This window comes from Callorhinus ursinus, unplaced genomic scaffold (genome assembly GCF_003265705.2).
Source record: "Callorhinus ursinus isolate GAN/ISIS: 27379988/994484 unplaced genomic scaffold, GSC_fseal_2.0 scaffold18, whole genome shotgun sequence".
Classification (NCBI taxonomy): domain Eukaryota; kingdom Metazoa; phylum Chordata; class Mammalia; order Carnivora; family Otariidae; genus Callorhinus; species Callorhinus ursinus.
In genome coordinates, this window is record NW_027397080.1 from 11,352,616 (window position 1) to 11,371,793 (window position 19,178).

At 45.4% G+C, this 19,178-nt stretch overlaps 1 protein-coding gene across 1 annotated transcript in view; it reads left to right on the forward strand.

The window, feature by feature from the left end:
* CSMD2 (CUB and Sushi multiple domains 2) overlaps positions 1–19,178 on the forward strand; it is a 598,617-nt gene that overhangs the window by 400,145 nt on the left and 179,294 nt on the right. The window contains exons 20-22 of the mRNA XM_073902955.1: positions 11,482–11,697; positions 13,127–13,315; positions 17,773–17,942. Of these exons, the coding sequence (XP_073759056.1) occupies positions 11,482–11,697; positions 13,127–13,315; positions 17,773–17,942 (575 nt within the window). The remainder of the gene's footprint in view (positions 1–11,481; positions 11,698–13,126; positions 13,316–17,772; positions 17,943–19,178) is intronic.

Here is a 19,178-nt window from a genome sequence, read left to right on the forward strand (position 1 = left end):
GTGCACCGCAGGGATCTACTGGGTTTGGAGACTCCACGCAGGGTCGGGTGCCAGACATAGAAACGCTCCGTCACAGGCCGGGTGAGCCCGGAGTGCGGCCGGAGACCGGGGAGACGGGAGTGACTGACTGCTTTTCTCTGGGGGCGCACTGAGGAGCGGGGCCCCGAGTTCTCAGCTCCTCCGGGTGGAGATTGGGAGGCCACCATTTTCACTCTCGTCCTCCAAAGCTGTACCGAGAGCTTGCAGGGAACAAAAGCTCCTGAGAGCAAACCCGAACAGATTGCTTAGCCCGGACGGACAAGGGCGGGGCAATTCCGCCTCCGGCAAAGACATTTGGGAACCACGGCAACAGGCCCCTCCCCCAGAAGATCACCATGAACAGCCAGCAAGCCAAGACCAACTTTACCGATCAAGGAGAACGGGAGAACTCCAGCGCTAGGGGAATACTGCACATAGAATTCATGGCTTTTTTTACCATGATTCATTAGTTTTTCAAAGTTAATTTTTTTAACTGTTTTTTTTAATTTTTCTTTTTCCCTTTTTCAACCAACATCTTATCGATCCCTCTTTGAAAAACAAAATTTTTATTTTTCACTTTTAGAGTGATATTCTATCCCTTCATAGTAGATACCCTTATTTTTGGCATATATGTATAAGTTGTTCTCTCTTTAAAATTTTGAGATACACTTTCTTCTAACAGATCAAAATATACCCTCAATCACTAGTGTATGGCTTTGTTCTAGTCTCCTGCCTGATCACATTCTCTCCCTTTTTCCTTTTTTTTTAAATCTTCTTCTTTCTTTTTTCAAACTTCTTATCAATTACTTTTCTAAAATCTTTTATAATTTTCATCTTTGCAGTCATCTTCCATCCCTTCATTGTATCTACCCTTATTTTGTACATATATAAGTCTTTCCTTAAAATTTTAGGAGGCACTTTCTTCTAACAGACCAAAATACACCCAAAATCTAGTGTGTGGCAGTGATCTATACACTAGCCTGATCATATTTGATCATATTCTGGTTTTTTTTGTTTTGTTCTGTTTTTTTTTATCTTTTTCTTTTTTTTTTTTCCTCTTTCTTTTTTCCTTCTTTCCCTTTCTTTTCCCCTGGTTTCAGGTCTTTTCTGATTTGTTTAGAGTATATTTGCTGGGGATGTTGTTAACCTGTTAGCATTTTGTTCTCTCATTCATCTATTCTCCTCTGGACAAAATGACAAGACGAAAAAAATCACCTCAGCAAAAAGAACAAGAGGTAGTACCATCTGCCCGGGACCTACTCAATACCAATAGTAGTACGATGTCGGACCTAGAGTTCAGAATTATGATTTTAAAGATACTAGCTGGGCTTAAAAAAAGCATGGAGGTTCTCCAGGAAGGGTCTCTAAGACACCCTTCCTGGAGAAATAAAAGAAATAAAATCTAACCAAATCGAAATCAAAAAGGCTATTAATGAGGTGCAATCAAAAATGGGGGCACTAACTGCTAGGATAAATGAGGCAGAAGAGAGAATCAGCAATATAGAAGACCAAATGATGGAAAATAAAGAAGCTGAGAAAAAGAGAGAGAAACAACTACTGGATCACGAGGGCAGAATTCGAGAGATGAGCGATACGATAAGACGAAACAACATTAGAATAATTGGGATCCCAGAAGAAGACGAAAGAGAGAGAGGGGCAGAAGGTATATTGGAGCAAATTATAGCAGAGAACTTCCCGAATGTGGGGAAGGAAAGAGGCATCAAAATCCAGGAGGCACAGAGAAGCCCTCTCAAAATCAATGAAAATAGGTCAACACCCTGACATCTAATAGTTAAACTTACGAGTCTCAGAGACAAAGAGAAAATCTTGAAAGCAGCTCGGGAGAAGAGATCTGTAACCTATAATGGTAGAAACATTAGACTGGCAACAGATCTGTGGATAGCCACAGAGACCTGGCAGGCCAGAAAGAAAGGACTGGCATGATATCTTCAGAGCACTAAATGAGAAAAATATGCAGCCAAGAATACTATATCCAGCTAGGCTGTCATTGAAAATTGAAGGAGAGATAAAAGCTTCCAGGACAAACAAAAGCTAAAGGAATTTGCAAACACGAAACCAGCCCTACAAGAAATATTGAAAGGGGTCCTCTAAGCAAAGAGAGAGCCTAAGAGCAACATAGACCAGAAAGGAATACAGATAATAGACAGTACCAGTCACGTTACAGGCAATACAATGGCACTAAATTCCTATCTTTCAATAGTTACCCTGAATTTAAATGGGCTCAATGCCCCAATCAAAAGACACAGGCTATCACAACAAGACCCATCGATATGCTGTCTGCAAGAGACTCATTTTAGACCCAAAGACACCCCCACATTGAAAGTGAGGGGGTGGAAAACTATTTACCATGCTAATGGACACCAAAAGAAAGCTGGGGTGGCAATCCTTATATCAGATAAATTAGATGTTAAAACAAAGACTGTAATAAGAGATGAGGAAGGACACTATATCCTACTTAAAGGGTCTATCCAACAAGAAGATATAACAATTGTAAATATCTATGCCCCTAACATGGGAGCAGCCAATTATATAAGGCAATTAATAACAAAAGCAGAGAAACACATTGACAACAATACAATAATAGTGGGGGACTTTAACACCCCCCTGACTGAAATGGACAGATCATCTAAGCAAAAGATCAACAAGGAAATAAAGACTTTAAACGACACACTGGACCAAATGGACTTCACAGACATATTCAGAACATTCCATCCCAAAGCAACGGAATACACATTCTTCTCTAGTGCCCATGGAACATTCTCCAGAATAGATCACATCCTAGGTCACAAATCAGGTCTCCACCGGTACCAAAAGATTGGGATTATTCCCTGCATATTTTCAGACCACAATGCTTTGAAACTAGAACTCAATCACAAGAGGAAAGTCGGAAAGAACTCAAATACATGGAAGCTAAAGAGCATCCTACTAAAGAATGAATGGGTCAACCAGGAAATTAAAGAAGAATGAAAAAAATTCATGGAAACCAATGAAAATGAAAACACAACTGTTCAAAATCTTTGGGATACAGCAAAGGCAGTCCTGAGAGGAAAGTATATAGCAATACAAGCCTTTCTCAAGAAACAAGAAAGGTCTCAAATACACAACCTAACCCTACACCTAAAGGAGCTAGAGAAAGAACAGCAAATAAAGCCTAAACCCAGCAGGAGAAGAGAAATCATAAAGATCAGAGCAGAAATCAATGAACTAGAAACCAAAAGAACAGTAGAACAGATCAACGAAACTAGGAGCTGGTTCTTTGAAAGAATTAACAAGATTGATAAACCCCTGGCCAGACTTATCCAAAAGAAAAGAGAAATGACCCAAATCAACAAAATCATGAATGAAAGAGGAGAGATCACAACCAACACCAAAGAAATACAAACAATTATAAGAACATATTATGAGCAACTCTATGCCAGCAAATTAGATAACCTGGAAGAAATGGAGGCATTCCTAGAGATGTATCAACTACCAAAACTGAACCAGGAAGAAATAGAAAACCTGAACAGACCTATACCCACTAAGGAAATTGAAGCAGTCATCAAAAATCTCCCAACAAACAAAAGCCCAGGGCCAGATGGCTTCCCAGGGGAATTCTACCAAACATTTCAAGAAGAATTAATACCTATTCTTCTGAAACTGTTCCAAAAAATAGAAATGGAAGGAAAACTTCCAAACTCGTTTTATGAGGCCACCATTACCTTGATCCCCAAACCAGATGAAGACCCCATCAAAAAGGAGAATCACAGACCAATATCCTGGATGAACATGGATGCAAAAATTCTCACCAAAATACTAGCCAATAGGATCCAACAGTACATTAAAAGGATTATTCACCATGACCAAGTGGGATTTATCCCTGGGCTGCAAGGTTGGTTCAACATCCACAGATCAATCAATGTGATACAATACATTAACAAAAGAAAGAACAAGAATCATATGATCCTCTCAATAGATGCAGAAAAAGCATTTGACAAAGTACAGCATCCTTTCTTGATCAAAACTCTTCAGAGTATAGGGATAGAGGGTACATACCTCAATATCATAAAAGCCATCTATGAAAAACCTACAGCGAATATCCTTCTCAATGGGGAAAGGCTGAGAGCTTTCCCCCTAAGGTCAGGAATGCGGCAGGGATGTCCACTCTCACCACTGCTATTCAACATAGTATTAGAAGTCCTAGCCACAGCAATCAGACAACAAAAAGAAATCAAAGGCATCCAAACTGGCAAAGAGGAAGTCAAACTCTCACTCTTTGCAGATGATATGATACTTTATGTGGAAAACCCAAAAGACTCCACCCCAAAACTGCTAGAACTCATACAGGAATTCACTCAAATAGCAGGCTATAAAATCAATGCACAGAAATCAGTGGCATTCCTATACACCAACAACAAGACAGAAGAGAGGCAAATCGAGTTGATCCCATTTACAATTGCACCCAAAACCATAAGATACCTAGGAATAAATCTAACCAAAGAGGCAAAGGATCTGTACTCAGAAAACTATAAAATACTCATGAAAGAAATTGAGGAAGACACAAAGAAATGGAAAAACGTTCCATGCTCATGGATTGGAAGAACAAACATTGTGAAGATGTCAATGCTACCTAGAGCAATCTACACATTCAATGCAATCCCCATCAAAATACCATTCAAAGAAATGGAACAAATAATCCTAAAATTTGTATGGAACCAGAAGAGACCCCGAATAGCCAGAGGAATGTTGAAAAGGAAAAGCAAAGCTGGCGGCATCACAATTCCGGACTTCAAGGTCTATTACAAAGCTGTCATCATCAAGACAGTAGGGTACTGGCACAAAAACAGACACATAGATCAATGGAACAGAATTGAGAGCCCAGAAATGGACCCTCAACTCTATGGTCAACTAATCTTTGACAAAGCAGGAAAGAATGTCCAATGGAAAAAAGTCTCTTCAACAAATGGTGTTGGGAAAATTGGACAGCCACATGCAGAAGAATGAAACTGGACCATTTCCTTACACCACACACAAAAATAGACTCCAAATGGTTGAAAGACCTAAATGTGAGACAGGAGTCCATCAAAATCCTAAAGGAGAACACAGGCAGCAACCTCTTCGACCTCAGCCGCAGCAACTTCTTCCTAGAAACATCACCAAAGGCAAGGGAAGCAAGGGCAAAAATGAAGTATTGGGATTTCATCAAGATCAAAAGCTTTTGCACAGCAAAAGAAACAGTCCACAAAACCAAAAGACAACTGACAGAATGGAAGAAAATATTTGCAAATGACCTATCAGATAAAGGACTAGTATCCAAAATCTCTAAAGAACGTATCAAACTCAACACCCAAAGAACAAATAATCCAATCAAGAAATGGGCAGAAGACATGAACAGACATTTTTCCAAAGAAGACATCCAAATGGCCAACAGACACATGAAAAAGTGCTCAACATCGCTCGGCATCAGGGAACTCCAAATCAAAACCTCAATGAGATACCACCTCACACCAGTCAGAATGGCTAGAATTAACAGGTCAGGAAATGACAGATGTTGGCGGGGATGTGGAGAAAGGGGAACCCTCCTACACTGTCAGTGGGAATGCAAGCTGGTGCAACCCCTCTGGAAAACAGTATGGAGGTTCCTCAAACAGTTGAAAATAGAGCTACCATACGATCCAGCAATTGCACTACTGGGTATTTACCCCAAAGATACAAATGTAGGGATCCGAAGGGTTACGTGCACCCCGATGTTTATAGCCGCAATGTCCACAATAGCCAAACTGTGGAAAGAGCCAAGATGTCCATCAACAGATGAATGGATAAAGAAGATGTGGTATATATACACAATGGAATATTATGCCGCCATCAAAAGGAATGAGATCTTGCCATTTGGAACGACGTGGATGGAACCAGAGGGTGTTATGCTGAGTGAAATAAGTCAATCAGAGAAAGACATGTATCATATGACCTCACTGATATGAGGAATTCTTAATCTCAGGAAACAAACAGTGTTGCTGGAGTGGTGGGGGGTGGGAGGGATGGGGTGGCTGGGTGATAGACATTGGGGAGGGTATGTGCTACAGTGAGCGCTGTGAATTGTGCAAGACTGTTGAATCACAGATCTGTACCTCTCAAACAAATAATGTAATATATGTTAAGAAAAAAACAAAAAGAAGAATATAGGAGGAGGGGAAGAATGAAGGGGAATAAATCGGAGGGGGAGATGAACCATGAGAGATGATGGGCTCTGAGAAACAAACTGAGGGTTCTAGACGGGAGGGGGGTGGGGGGATGGGTTAGCCTGGTGATGGGTATTAAAGAGGGCACGTTCTGCATGGAGCAGTGGGTGTTATGCACAAACAATGAATCATGGAACACTACATCAAAAACTAATGATGTAATGTATGGTGATTAACATAACAATAAAGAATTTAAAGAGAAAAGAAATTTCAGATAGTAAGTGGACAAAATTATTTTCAACATATATAATCAACTAAAGATTACCAACCTGATGCATGAAGAGCTCTTAAAAATCTTAAAGAAAAATATGTCTGGTCTCTAGTCCTGTAAAATGAGACAAGCTATAAATGCTTCATAACAGAAGAAAAAGAAATGAAAGGACATTGACCCCACTCATAATTAAAGAAATGCAAATTTAACCAGTAATGAAATATCATTTCTTTTTTCAAGTCAGCAGAGAAAATCATAACAGTGTGGGAGACAGTGTGCAGACACAAATACTCTTCTTCAACGCTGACATTTTATGAAATGGTTGAAACTCTCTGGATGATGGTTCCGTGATGTGAATCCAAAGCCTTCAAAATATATGTGCCTTTGGACCCAGCAATTCCACTCCTTGGAATTGATATGAAAAAAAATCAGTACAACTGTACATCAAGATTCAGCTGCAAGGATGCTTCCTAAAACACTTTATTAATTGGAAGATTAGTTAGCTACTCAAATGTCCATTGATAAGGAAATGTTAAATGCAATACTGTGCAGCTGCTAAAATGCAATACTGTGCAGCTACTAAAAGGCATAATGGAAGAGAATATTTAAAGATCTACAGGGGTAGGGGTGCCTGGGTGCCTCAGTCGGTTAAGCGACCAACCTCTTGATTTCAGCTCAGGTCATGATCTCAGGGTCGTGGGATTGAGCCCCGTGTCGGGCTCCATGCTGAGCATGGAGTCTTCTTAAATTTCTTCTCCCTTTCCCACTGCCCCTCTCCCTGTCTCTCTTTCTCTCTCTCTAAAATAATAAAATATTTTTAAAAAATAAAAATTTAAAGACCTACAGGACTAGTTGCAATATGTTGTTAAGTCAAAGGAGATGTTTGCCAAAAGAACATAGTTTATAAAAAATAAACAAGGATATGTGCATAGAAAACTGTCTGAAAAGATACACCGCAAGATGTTAGTTGCTACTACTCTCTTATCTTACCCTATTTTATCTTCTCACTGTTTTCTAATTTTGAGCAATAAACTGTTACATGTAAATGATACTATTTGTGTAAAAAAAGAAAATTTGTAAGAAAAGTCACTTAAAGTCTCCTCACATGTGCTTAAGTGCTTTCACTTTTGCCTCTAATAGGCCTGACCTCACTGGGATTAGGATGGTGTGCAGCTTCTTGGGGACAAAGGACCCTCCAGATAGCCAGGGTGAGGCCCCGTTGTCCCCTTCTCCCCATAGAGGAGAGGAGGGATCAGGGCAGCATCCTTGTTCATCTTGCAGAGCTGTTTCCAGCAAGTCTGGGCCAGAGTTGGCCATTGCAGGAGCCAGAAGCTCCTCTGTGGCATCAAGAGGGCAAGAAAGGCAGCCCCTCATGATCCTTAGAGGAACAACCCCAATAGTCGTGATTTTCTATCTGGCATCTGTAATCATAGGGGGGGTATGTTTCTCTATGCCTTTCTATATGTGTCTTTGCCTAGAAGTCAATGCAATTCAGATATTTAGCAAATGCTTATTTTATACTTGCACTTACCCTGGACGCTAGGAAAACCCAGTGGCACAAGCTACTCTGGCGTTGCCTGCCTTCAGGAAGTTTATAGTCCAGTGGTAGAGATAGACCATCTCATGTACCATGGCCAAGAGCAGATAGAGGTGGCAAACATCCAGAGGCCAGCTTGAAGGCTTGGTTAGGTAGGTGTCCTGAAGTTGAAACTTAGGCCAGTCTTCAGCGATGAGCAAAAATTAGCCAGGACAAGAGGTGTTCCAGGCAGAGAATTGACACGGGGTCACTGATGTGTGACTAGGTCACTTCTTCCTTAGAACCACTTAAAGTCTTCACCAGACCCTTATTAGGCATAGAGCTCGAAATTGTAAAATAGCTGGTATGAGCCTGTAGCCCTTGCTCACCTTTCTCAGCCTCCTTCCGAGCCCTGTAACTACTAAGTCCTAGCTACGTTGAAGCTTTCTCCGTTTCTAGAACTTCCCAGGCTTTCATTGTCCTCTAGAGCTTTGTGCATTGGGATGCTATTCTCTCTGAACACTTTCTCCCCCTGCACCCTCTCCACCCTCCCTCTTGTGTGGCCAGCCCTTCATCTTCTGAACTCACTTGCTCTAATGAACCTTCGCGACCCCTTCTCCCCAGCCCTGGGTGTGAGTTGGGTTCCCCTCCATGGGCTCCCACATGATCCTGTGCCTTCCTGCTCCCCCCACACAGACTCTAAGCTCTTTGAGAGACATGCCTGCCTTGTTTCCTGCAGCTTCCCCAGGTGCCGGCTCTATGTCTGGCACGTAAGGAACTCAAGAAATATTTATATGAATTGAGTTAAACTGAACCCAGACCCTTCTCTGGAGGGCAATGCCTGTAAGAGTTTCTCAGGTTAACAGATCCATTAGGCTACTGACTCTGATTGATCCCTAGCAGGCAGAGGAACAGCTGGGGAAACTCAGAATTCTGTGAAATTCAGAATTGTTCAAATTCCCAGCCAAAGGGAATGGACAATTCAGGAGTCCAAAGAACGTGCCCTTGCTGAGACCCCAGAACTGACATTTTTTCAACCCATAAGGCTGCCTGGAAGTTAGACAAGCTGAGCAAAAAGAATACCTACTGTGTGCCGGACACCATGCTGTGGGCTGTGCATCTGCTATCCTAATTGTTCCTTGCTCCAAGAATTAAATGTTACCTATGAGGAAAGGCTATCATCCCCATGATATAGTGGAGGAAACTAGAACTCAGGACACACTGAGCAACTTCAGCTCAGACCCTTCAGCTCGTAGATGGGCTGTTGACCCAGGTCTGTGCTCCCGCCACCAAAACCCATGCCTTTTCCACAGCTCTGCATGTCTGCTTGGCATGGTATCCACATCCTTCATAGGACTCGGCATGGTCACTCCAGTGAAGTATTGGTTTGTGTGTGCATCTGTCACACCAAATCTGGATTCAAACTCCCAACGCGGGGCCTCTCTATCTCTGTGACAATGTCTTCATTTTCTCACAACGGCCAAAAGAGCCCCAAGCAATCAGCACAGCTGGGAAACCCCAGGACTTCATCTCAGTTGTTTACTCATCCTTAGAATGCCAGCCAAATGTTTACTCGTACGGAGGAGCTGTGTTTGCACGCTAAAGAATAGAGTGCGTGCACGCTAAAGAATAGAGTGCATGCACGCTAAAGAATAGAGTGCGAGGCTTAGTGCTTCATCAACTCCAATTCCCCGTCCTGTGTCTGATCCACTCTCCACTCAACCCGCGCTCTAGCCAGGAGGGAAAGGACATATATTCCACCGAGACTTTTCCCAAGCTCTGTAGACTAAGAACGCTTTCTCGTGTGCACTGGCGTTTATGTGTTGGGAGGGCAGGATACATGTGGGCACACATACCTGTACATCCCCCAAATGCTCACACCCCTCCTGTCAAAGACTGTGACCCTGTGAAGTCTTCCCAACCCCCCGGGCATAGTTGGCACTCTTCTTCTACGCCCCCATTCTGGACTCTTCACCATGGATGTGTCTGTCTCCTCCACTAAACTGGGAGATCTTTCTTACTGCTTAGCCCAGGCCTGGCACTTAGGTGCTTAGGATCTGTTCCCTTGAGGAAATAGATCAATAGCTGCATCTCAGTTGCCCAGGCACATTTACAAGCTGCATGCCTGGTTCTACCACCTCTATGGGGTTTTGTTTCCCCTATCCCCACCGATAGAATCCCAAATACTCTGGGATCACCAGCTCCTGTCAACAGAGAAGCAAGACGATGAAACCATCTAAAATATTTTAGCATTGAAAGCTTGGATCCAACCATCATTTATCAAAAAAACTTGTCAGTAATTATCTAGAGAAGTATTCCTCAAACTTTCATGTGCCTACAGATCTCTTGGGGATCTTGTTAGCATGCAGATTCTGATTTGGAAGGTCTGTGACAGAGGCTGAGATTCTGCATTTCTAACAAGCTCACAGGCGAGGCGCAAGCTGCTGGTCCATGGACTTTGAATAGCAAGTGGATCCAGCCCCCCTAGTCTAGCCAAGCACCTGCCCTTAGCACGTCCATGGCAAATATTCCCGTGGGCACGCTGGTGTCTGAGTGGGCTTGCATTTACACGTATGCCCACCTAAACGCGACTGCCATGTGGACAAGTCCAGGAGCCGCTTTGGGTGTTGAGATCCTGCCCCCCCATCTTTCTCACCGCCTGACCTGTCTCGCCGCCTGACCCCTCCTACTGCCTGTTCCCTCTCCACAGCGTGAGAAGCAGTGTCGTGGAGCAGTTGATTACACAGCCCTGCAGTCAGACTGCCCCCAGATCCCAGCTCTGCCACCTGCTAGCTGGGTGACCCTGGACAAGTGACTTTATCTCTTTATGCCTCAGTTTCCTCAGGTGTAAAACGGAGATGAGGGGTAGTCATACCCAGGTCATAGAGTTATTGGTGGGATTAACTGGGTTTTCAGATCTTCTCTTCCAGTTGAGAGGGGCCAACTACAGGGCAACGAAAACACATGGCTTCGTGACACACAGATAGTTAGTGCTGAAATGTTAGTGAACATCATTGCTTTTGTTTAGGGCTCGCCATTCCGCCCCCGGCACACTCGGAACTACATTTGATAGAGCATTTGTCACTCTGTACTCTAGCTGCTTGTTGACTATCTCCTATATCCCCTTGCTCGTCCCTGGCCCTGGATCCTAGCCCGGAGGAAGCACTCGGCAAATATAAACATTTGTTGAGAAATGAATGAGTGAACCCGTGAATGAATGAAAGGCTATGCAGCATTCTCACGGGCCTGGCCACAAATCTTTCATATCTGACAACCATAAAGCAGTGTCCTTCTCCCTGACCTGGGGGCAAATGGCATGTTCCGGATCATTCAGGCCCGTTCATTCCGGTTCACCTGTATGTATTCATCAGTGCATGCTCGCACCCCTCCCCACTGATAGACATCCACAAGTCAGAAATATTTGTGTTGACCCCGTCTCGCATGGGGGCTGCTGCAGCCATCTGTTTGTCACCCGGACCCTTCCGGTCTCTTGGCAGGTGTGTTCTTTACATTCCACACCTTCCACCTGGAGAGCGGCCATGATTACCTCCTCATCACCGAGAACGGCAGCTTCTCACAGCCCCTGAGACAGCTGACCGGCTCGCGGTTGCCGGCCCCCATCAGCGCCGGACTCTATGGCAACTTCACTGCCCAGGTCCGCTTCATTTCCGATTTCTCCATGTCCTACGAAGGATTCAACATCACTTTCGCAGGTAAAGCATGTCGGGGTCCCTTGGCGGGGAAGAGATGGCAGAACATTCTGCCTTTCCCTCTGCTGCCAGCCTCTGGTCTTCCCAGCAGATGGATATTGATCCACTTTCCAGTCCCTGGGAGAATGACCTCAGCACCGCAGCAAAAGGTAGTTGGGTTAGACACAAGGAGGACCTCCCCGTAATGGGCTGGGAAGCAGGTTTTGGGGAAATCTTCCCTGAAGGTGTTTAAGATCCACTCTGAAAATCACCTACCCAACTGGTTGGATTAGGACGTTCCCTCCTACCCTAGTAATTCCAGATTCTTCCGCGGTTTCACTTCCACTTTTTCATGACCCCGGCAATTAAAAAAAAAAAAAAAAAGAGTAAGGGTATTTGAAATTCACATATTGGAGTATTTGAGTCTTATGTGGGGACTTCTTCAGCAACACTAATTTAGTAATAATAGATATTTATCTCTGTGTTTAGGAATCCTGAAAAGAATGCTCTTTAATTTGGCATTCAGGAAGAAAATGGCCCCTTCACTGCTCTGGTCCCAAGTACCCCCACCACTCTTGTCCCATTGCTTCACAGAGCCCCCCTTCTCATCACTCTGATTCCCCCCAGGATGGGCAAGAGATATCTGGCCTCTAGGAACTGGGACATGGCCCCACTCAACCCAACGTTGTCCCTCCAACAGAAGCCACCTGCCATGGGCCTGGGCAGGTCTGGCCTGTGGGACATATCCAGCCACTGTGCCTCATTCCATCTGAGGGACCCTCCTTCTCTTTACCACACAGAGCCCTGGGGCACTGTGTCCCAGAAGGGAGATACCCTTGGGCACAATGGAAATTGTCACTTCTGTACTGTCACTAGAGGTATCGGGCAGATCCCTGACTGATAAATGCCATCCCATCATGCTTGCCATCTGCCTCAAGCACCAGCATTGCAGAGACATAGTTTGAGTGAAGCATTTGGATTCTTTCTCCTGATGTAAGTTGCCCTTGGCTGGGTTATACGTTCTGACCCTCTAGAACCAAGCTGATTGAATTTATCTGGGTCAATGCCTAGGGAGAGAGAGGCAGGAGACTCTTCGAGCCCAGAGGCTTAGGGTTAATATGGGGATGAAGGGACAAAGGAGGGAAAGGTCAAGTCATGAGGAGCCTCATAAATACTCTCAGGAAGCGTGCTTCCAGAAACACCCCGTCCTCTCTCTGCTTGCAGCAGTGAGGTGTCCTCACTTCCAAAAACATGGTGCTGCTCACCTCACTGTATGTCTCTGTGCCTCTGTTCCTCTTAGGATCATTCTTCTTTTCTCTTTGCCTTTTTTGGGTCAGTGTGTATGTATTCTGACCTCTCTCTGTCTTTATCTCTGGCCCTCTTCTCCCTGGTGTTTTTGTGTGTATGTTTCCACATTCTGCCTCTGACCCCAGCTCTCCTGCTCCTTTTCCAGAATATGATTTGGAGCCCTGCGAGGAGCCTGAGGTCCCAGCCTACAGCATCCGGAAGGGCTTACAGTTTGGCGTAGGCGACACCTTGACCTTCTCCTGCTTCCCCGGGTACCGTCTGGAGGGCACGGCCCGCATCACGTGCCTGGGGGGCAGACGGCGCCTGTGGAGTTCGCCTCTGCCAAGGTGTGTTGGTAGGTGGTCACGTGCTTTCATTTTGCTTCACTAATGGGGTGGGCCGAAGTTTAGTCGACTGCTATGAGGTAGTGAAACACGTGGGCCCAGAGGCTAAGAGGCCTGGGTTTCGGGGACTGCCTTAGCACACACTTGCTGCTGCGGGGCCTTAGGTGGGAGGCCTAACCTCCTTGCCAGACTCTGAAGAAGGCTCTCCGGAGCTCTGGGCCCCGTGGGTGGGAGGAGGTAGGGTGATATCCCAGGGAGTGGGGACAATTGCTGGCTGGCCCTCATTTATAAGGTTGATGGCTCTGCTCACTCAGGACTCTCAGCATAGGGCCGGGCAGAACACAGGCTGGGTTAGTGCTCACTGTTAGCATGGAACTCGGGCTTACAGTGAAAACTTGCATGAGACCCCAATATGCCAGAGAGCTAGACGCATTACCACACTGACTGGAACAGGGGTTGTGAGGTCAGCCCAGCCAGAGACATCTCTGTGGAGCCTGGGGCTCAGCGGAGGAGAGTTGTAAACAGGCTGGCGAGATGGACCCAGCTGGGGCTGCACAGTCACACAGGGTCAAGGTCAGGTCTCTGCTCAGCCACTTACCAGCTGTTAGATCTTGGGCAGGCCACCAAATGCCCTCGGCCCCAGCTTCCTCACTTATAAAACAGAGATAGCAATAGGCAACTCACAGGCTTCATTCCAGATTAGATGACATGATTTACATAAACCAGTGGGGTGCCATATAATTATCACCATTTTGCTAGTAACCTTTTTACTGTTACTTATCCAAACCAATAACATTTTACAGTCTCAGAGGGCACACACTAAGACAAATAGATGCAGAATTCCATTCTGACCAGTTAAATCATCCCAAAGTTTTTCCTTTCTCCCATAACCATCCCCCAGAGCCTCCACCCACCCTGACCCAGACACACATTCAGACCTACACGTTCACCCATGTAGGTTCAGTGTCTGGCCACCAGCAGCTCTTTCCTTCTCCGGGAAAACATCCTCAGCTAAGTAGTTCTGGGGGAAATTTTTCTTGAATGGGATTATCCGGGACCACAAATGCACACATTCCTTAAGCTCTTGCCTCATTGATCTCATTACATAAACTCATTCTTTACTTATTATTCCAATTACTGTGTGTTCATGACACCTCACAACATTTTCATTATTACATTTGTCTTCTGTTTCGTGTGTTATTAATAATGCACAGAAATTATAATCACTTCTAATTACCACCATCCCTGCAACAGAGCCTCGGGCTTGGAGGTTTCATAGGAACGCCCACCCTGGGGATGCTCCCAGTTGCCACATGCACTGTGGGTGTAAATTGGATGACTTAGCTCACACAGTGTTACCAGGAAATATTCCCAGCTGCGAAGGAGATGAACAGCCCTGGGCTCTAATTCATGGTGTGATGGGGTGACACAGCCCCTGGACTAGATGTGGAAGAGACAGCCCTGACTCCAAGGGCCCCGGTCTGCGGCAGGAGACATGGCCCTGTCCTTGGGAGCCCTGGTGTGATGGAGAAGAGTGAACCCTCTGCCTCCAGAGCCCCAGACTGATGGATCAGACACAGCCCCTGCCCTTAACGAGACCTGCTCTGATGGGGACGACAGAAGTCACAGATGCCTCAGTCAGTGGCAGGACTTTCCTGTGCATGTGACTGTTTCTCCAGAATATTTATTTGTTTCCACTGATGCTTGTGTTTAGCTTTTCAGTGCATCTGCTCACCATCCCTGTTACTTTGGAAACTCTCCCAGAAGCAAGTAAAATGTCCCTCTACCTTCCTCTACCTTCCCTGGTGCCCAAGACAAAGGCCCTGGCAGGGAGTCAGGCCCTGGTGATGGGCCAAGGACTGGCCCCATCTGAAGCTACTAGTTCTGTGTCTCCCCTCACCAAGGTGTCAGGCTGTGCGGGAGAGGAGACGGGCATGCTGGGGCAGTGGCGGCCTCAGAGCCATCGTGCAGGAAGCCAAGGCCAGGGAAGGTGTCCAATAACATGCCAAAGCCCATGCTTAATTTGGCTTAGGCCAAATTTAGGAACTAGGCAGAGGGCAAGAGGCATCAGACTAGTGAGTGTGCTGTGAACACCAGGCAGCTAATGCACACTTCCTAAGAAGCTTCTCAGGCTTTCTGCCAGACCCAGAGCACAGGCACTTAGGGCTCCAGATGGAATCAAGGAAGCCGCATAGATTCACTTGGGATAGATGGGGAAAGAGAGGAGGAATAACACTTGTTGAGAGCCTACTATATGCTCCCCACTCCCCACATGCTCACTTGTTTTATCATAAAATCCCATGCATTTATTCTCTGTAGTCTTACGTGGATGCTATTATTGCCCAGATGAAGGCAGATGAAGAGAATGAGGTTCAGAGTGTTGATATAACGAGGCTGTCTGACTCCAAAGTCCGTGCTCATCCCACTGCTCCCCATGCCTCTCCCTAGTTGAAGGGGAATAGTGTGTGACTCCAGAAATAATGGAGAGCTGCTTCAGGGTGCTGCCCATGTGATAAGACTGAGTAATACAGGTGCACAGCCCTTAGCATCCCTCCCCAAATCCCCGCCCTTGTCTCCGGGCCCCCAGAAAATGTCCAGAGGGTGCCTGTCCACAACTATCACTTTAGTCATATACCCCAGCTCAGCATATTCATTATGCACATTTGGACACTTTGCAGACAGGCTCTAAGACAAATGATCAGGCCTCTGTAGGAAAATACCGTGGGTGGCTTAAACACCAGATATTTATTTCTCATGGTTCTGAAGCCCAAACAGTCCAAGATCAAGATGCCCGCAGATTCAGTATCTAGTGAAGTTCCTCTCCTAGCCTGCAGACGGCAGCCTTCTTCCTGTCCTGACAAGGCAGAGAGAGGGCTCTGGTGGTTTCCTCAGCTTGTGTGGTCCACTAACCCCAGTCACTTGCCAAGGGCCCTCCTGAGGATACCATCACACTGAAGATTAGGGCTTCAACGTATGGATTTGGCCTGAGGCCACGAACATTCAGTGTTTAAAACTTCAGGTTTAGGACAATTAGGGTTAACTGTGTGGCCCATTGGTTGACCTCAGGGACAACCTTCCACCAATGACTGTGCCTAGAATAGGGACACCGAGGGATGGTTTGGAGAAAGCAGACTTGCTACCATCAACCTCAGAGATTCAAGATGTGCTCCCAATTCCCCATATGTCCAGACAAGTAATGTGCCTGCCATCTGGACTTGTATTTTCATCCTTCTGGAACCTAATTATTTTTAGGACTGTACATCTTCTGAGGTCTGTGTCCTCCATATTCATTCATTCACTCATTTTGCAAATATTTATTTTACAGACAATCTGGGCTAAGCCTTGGAAGTTTAGATTCATTAAGCATGACCCTAGCCCTCAAGTAACTCCCATTTTGTGGGGGCTACAGGCAAGTAACAAGCAGTCAGGGTGCAATGTGACAGATGCTCTGATACAGGGAAGCACAGGGAGGGGCTTTACAACTATTAAAGACCCTAGAGAGACAGCTGTGGGGCTCTGCAGCCATGCCCTGCCACTGAGCTCCCTCCCCTTTCACCTGCTCGTGCCCGACCCGCCCAGGCACTGGGTGGGGGCTGGTGAGAGAGAACTAGGACCCAGCCCTAAAGGACTGACAGTGGAAGAGACAGAAATGTTAACAAATGGGTGAAATACAATGTGATGACTGCTATAAATAAAAGTACGGGAACAATGGGGAAAGAAGGCCTAATTCTGGAGGAGGAGAAAAAGATGTCGAGAGGCGGCTCTGAATTCATTAGCTGTTGAATGAAACAGGGTTTCAGTGGGTCTGTGCTAAAACTTTCTCCAAAGCCTCGGTGGCCTTAAACTCCAAGACCAGGAGGGTTGAATTCTCAGCCCCCTCCTCTCGGTAAATGGAGAGACTTGATCTGAACTGCTAAGTACCAGATTCTTTATTTTTAAAATAGGGATGATAATTATGCCTCCCTTATGGAATTGGTTGTTGTGACTAATGACTGAAGTTTGGAAGATGCTAGCAATAACTATTCAACGTTGACACCTCTGGATTTCTAGCCTCTGATACTGAAAGGATTCGTCTCTCCTCACTTCACCACCTCCATCCGCCCCTGACATCCTCCTCAGCCATTCTGTTGCTATGATACTAGATGAACAGGTGTGGGGAAGGGCTGCCTCAGGCCACCAAGAAAGTACAGGATGCCTGGTGGGTTCATTTCTATCCCTGCAGAAGAGAGACAGACACACAGAACAAGAGAGATAAAGAAACGGGCCAAAACTACAGGTGGGCAGATATGTTAGAAAACTTTGATAAGCAGCCCCACAGACAGGCAGACGAATGGACAGATAACCAGGCATTTGGGCAGGCAGAAAGGCAAACAATGTGTCATCCTTGTAAGGTCCTCCAGTGCTGTGAGTTGTTTTCTGGATTTGGCTGATGGGGGTTAATCGGTGATTATTGTGATTCTCTTTCCAGCTGAGTGTGGGAATTCAGTCACGGGCACTCAGGGCACATTGCTGTCCCCCAACTTTCCTGTGAACTACAATAACAACCATGAATGCATCTACTCCATCCAGACCCAGCCGGGGAAAGGCATTCAGCTTAAAGCCAGGACGTTTGAACTGTCAGAAGGAGATGTCCTCAAGGTAAAACCAATAGATCTCATAGAGGATGTAAGTGACAGTAGGCAACAGTGCGCTCAGCACCTACTCATTTACTTCTGTGGGAATGACCCAAATGTTCATCTTCCCTCCTGAGTTCCAGGGTATTGTCCTCACTCATCTGGGAGAAGGTAGGAACCCGAAAGAGAAGGGTCTGTGAGGGTCTAAGAATGTGGCTTTCGAGTGTGCTTCAGAGCTGACTATTCTCAAATACATGTGTGGTAGAGAACAGGCTGACTGTGTGATAAATCATCATAAATTCAGCTGGAGGGGCCAGTGGATCAGGTTTTTCACCATGAACTGTGACCATCAAGCTGGATAGTGAAGAGCTTATAGAATATGCATGTGCATTTGTGTAGACACGTGTTTATGGATGTAGATCCTTTTATTACATTTCCACATGTGTGTGAATCTAAGTCTAGGTACTGGCTTGGTTTAAGGGACCTGTGTGTGTGCATACGTGTCTCAGTGTATCTTATGTGTGTGCACACCTGGGGATGTTTTGCACATAAGTTTCGGTAGGTTAGTAGCTCATTGTGCCATGGTGATGGCCCATGTGTGGCAGTGGGGTTAAAGAAAGTGGATTCAAATTACATGTCAGGCAAAGAGGTGTTGGGACTTGATTATAGAAAGGGGATTGTTACGACATTGAGCACACATGATTTGCATGTCCTTGTACGTAGGTGATTCATGTGTATCTCCAGTAATATATGGTGTGTATGTGTATGATCGAAGAATGGACTCTGGAGAATTTATCCAAGAGCTGCCTTATTGAAATGAATTATAAGGAAAATCTCACACAGAGTGTGTCCATTTTCATCCTATGCCAAGAAATTTTTTAGCTTATCCTAATACAGTTTTATTCCCTGCAGCCCAAGAAGTCTTGACATCAGAAACAATCAGAGGTCACTACTCTGGAAAACCCAAAGAGAAAGAATTAAATAATCCCCATCCCTTAGGATTCTCTCTAGATATGATGAGTGTACGGTGCATTTTATGCTCACTCTTTGGGGCATGTGTTCTCTGGGGTGTGTGCGCATGCATTTGGAAGGTGTTTCTCACTCCCACCTGGTTATCCTTAAGCCCATAAGATGACTGGTTGGGACCGGATATACCTGAAATAGAAGAGAATATGCGAAGTGGCTGAGTGGGGATTAGGGCCTAATTACTGGCTTCTTAAGCTCTACTTTGCAACCTCTGAGCTCCCCAGACAGAAAAACA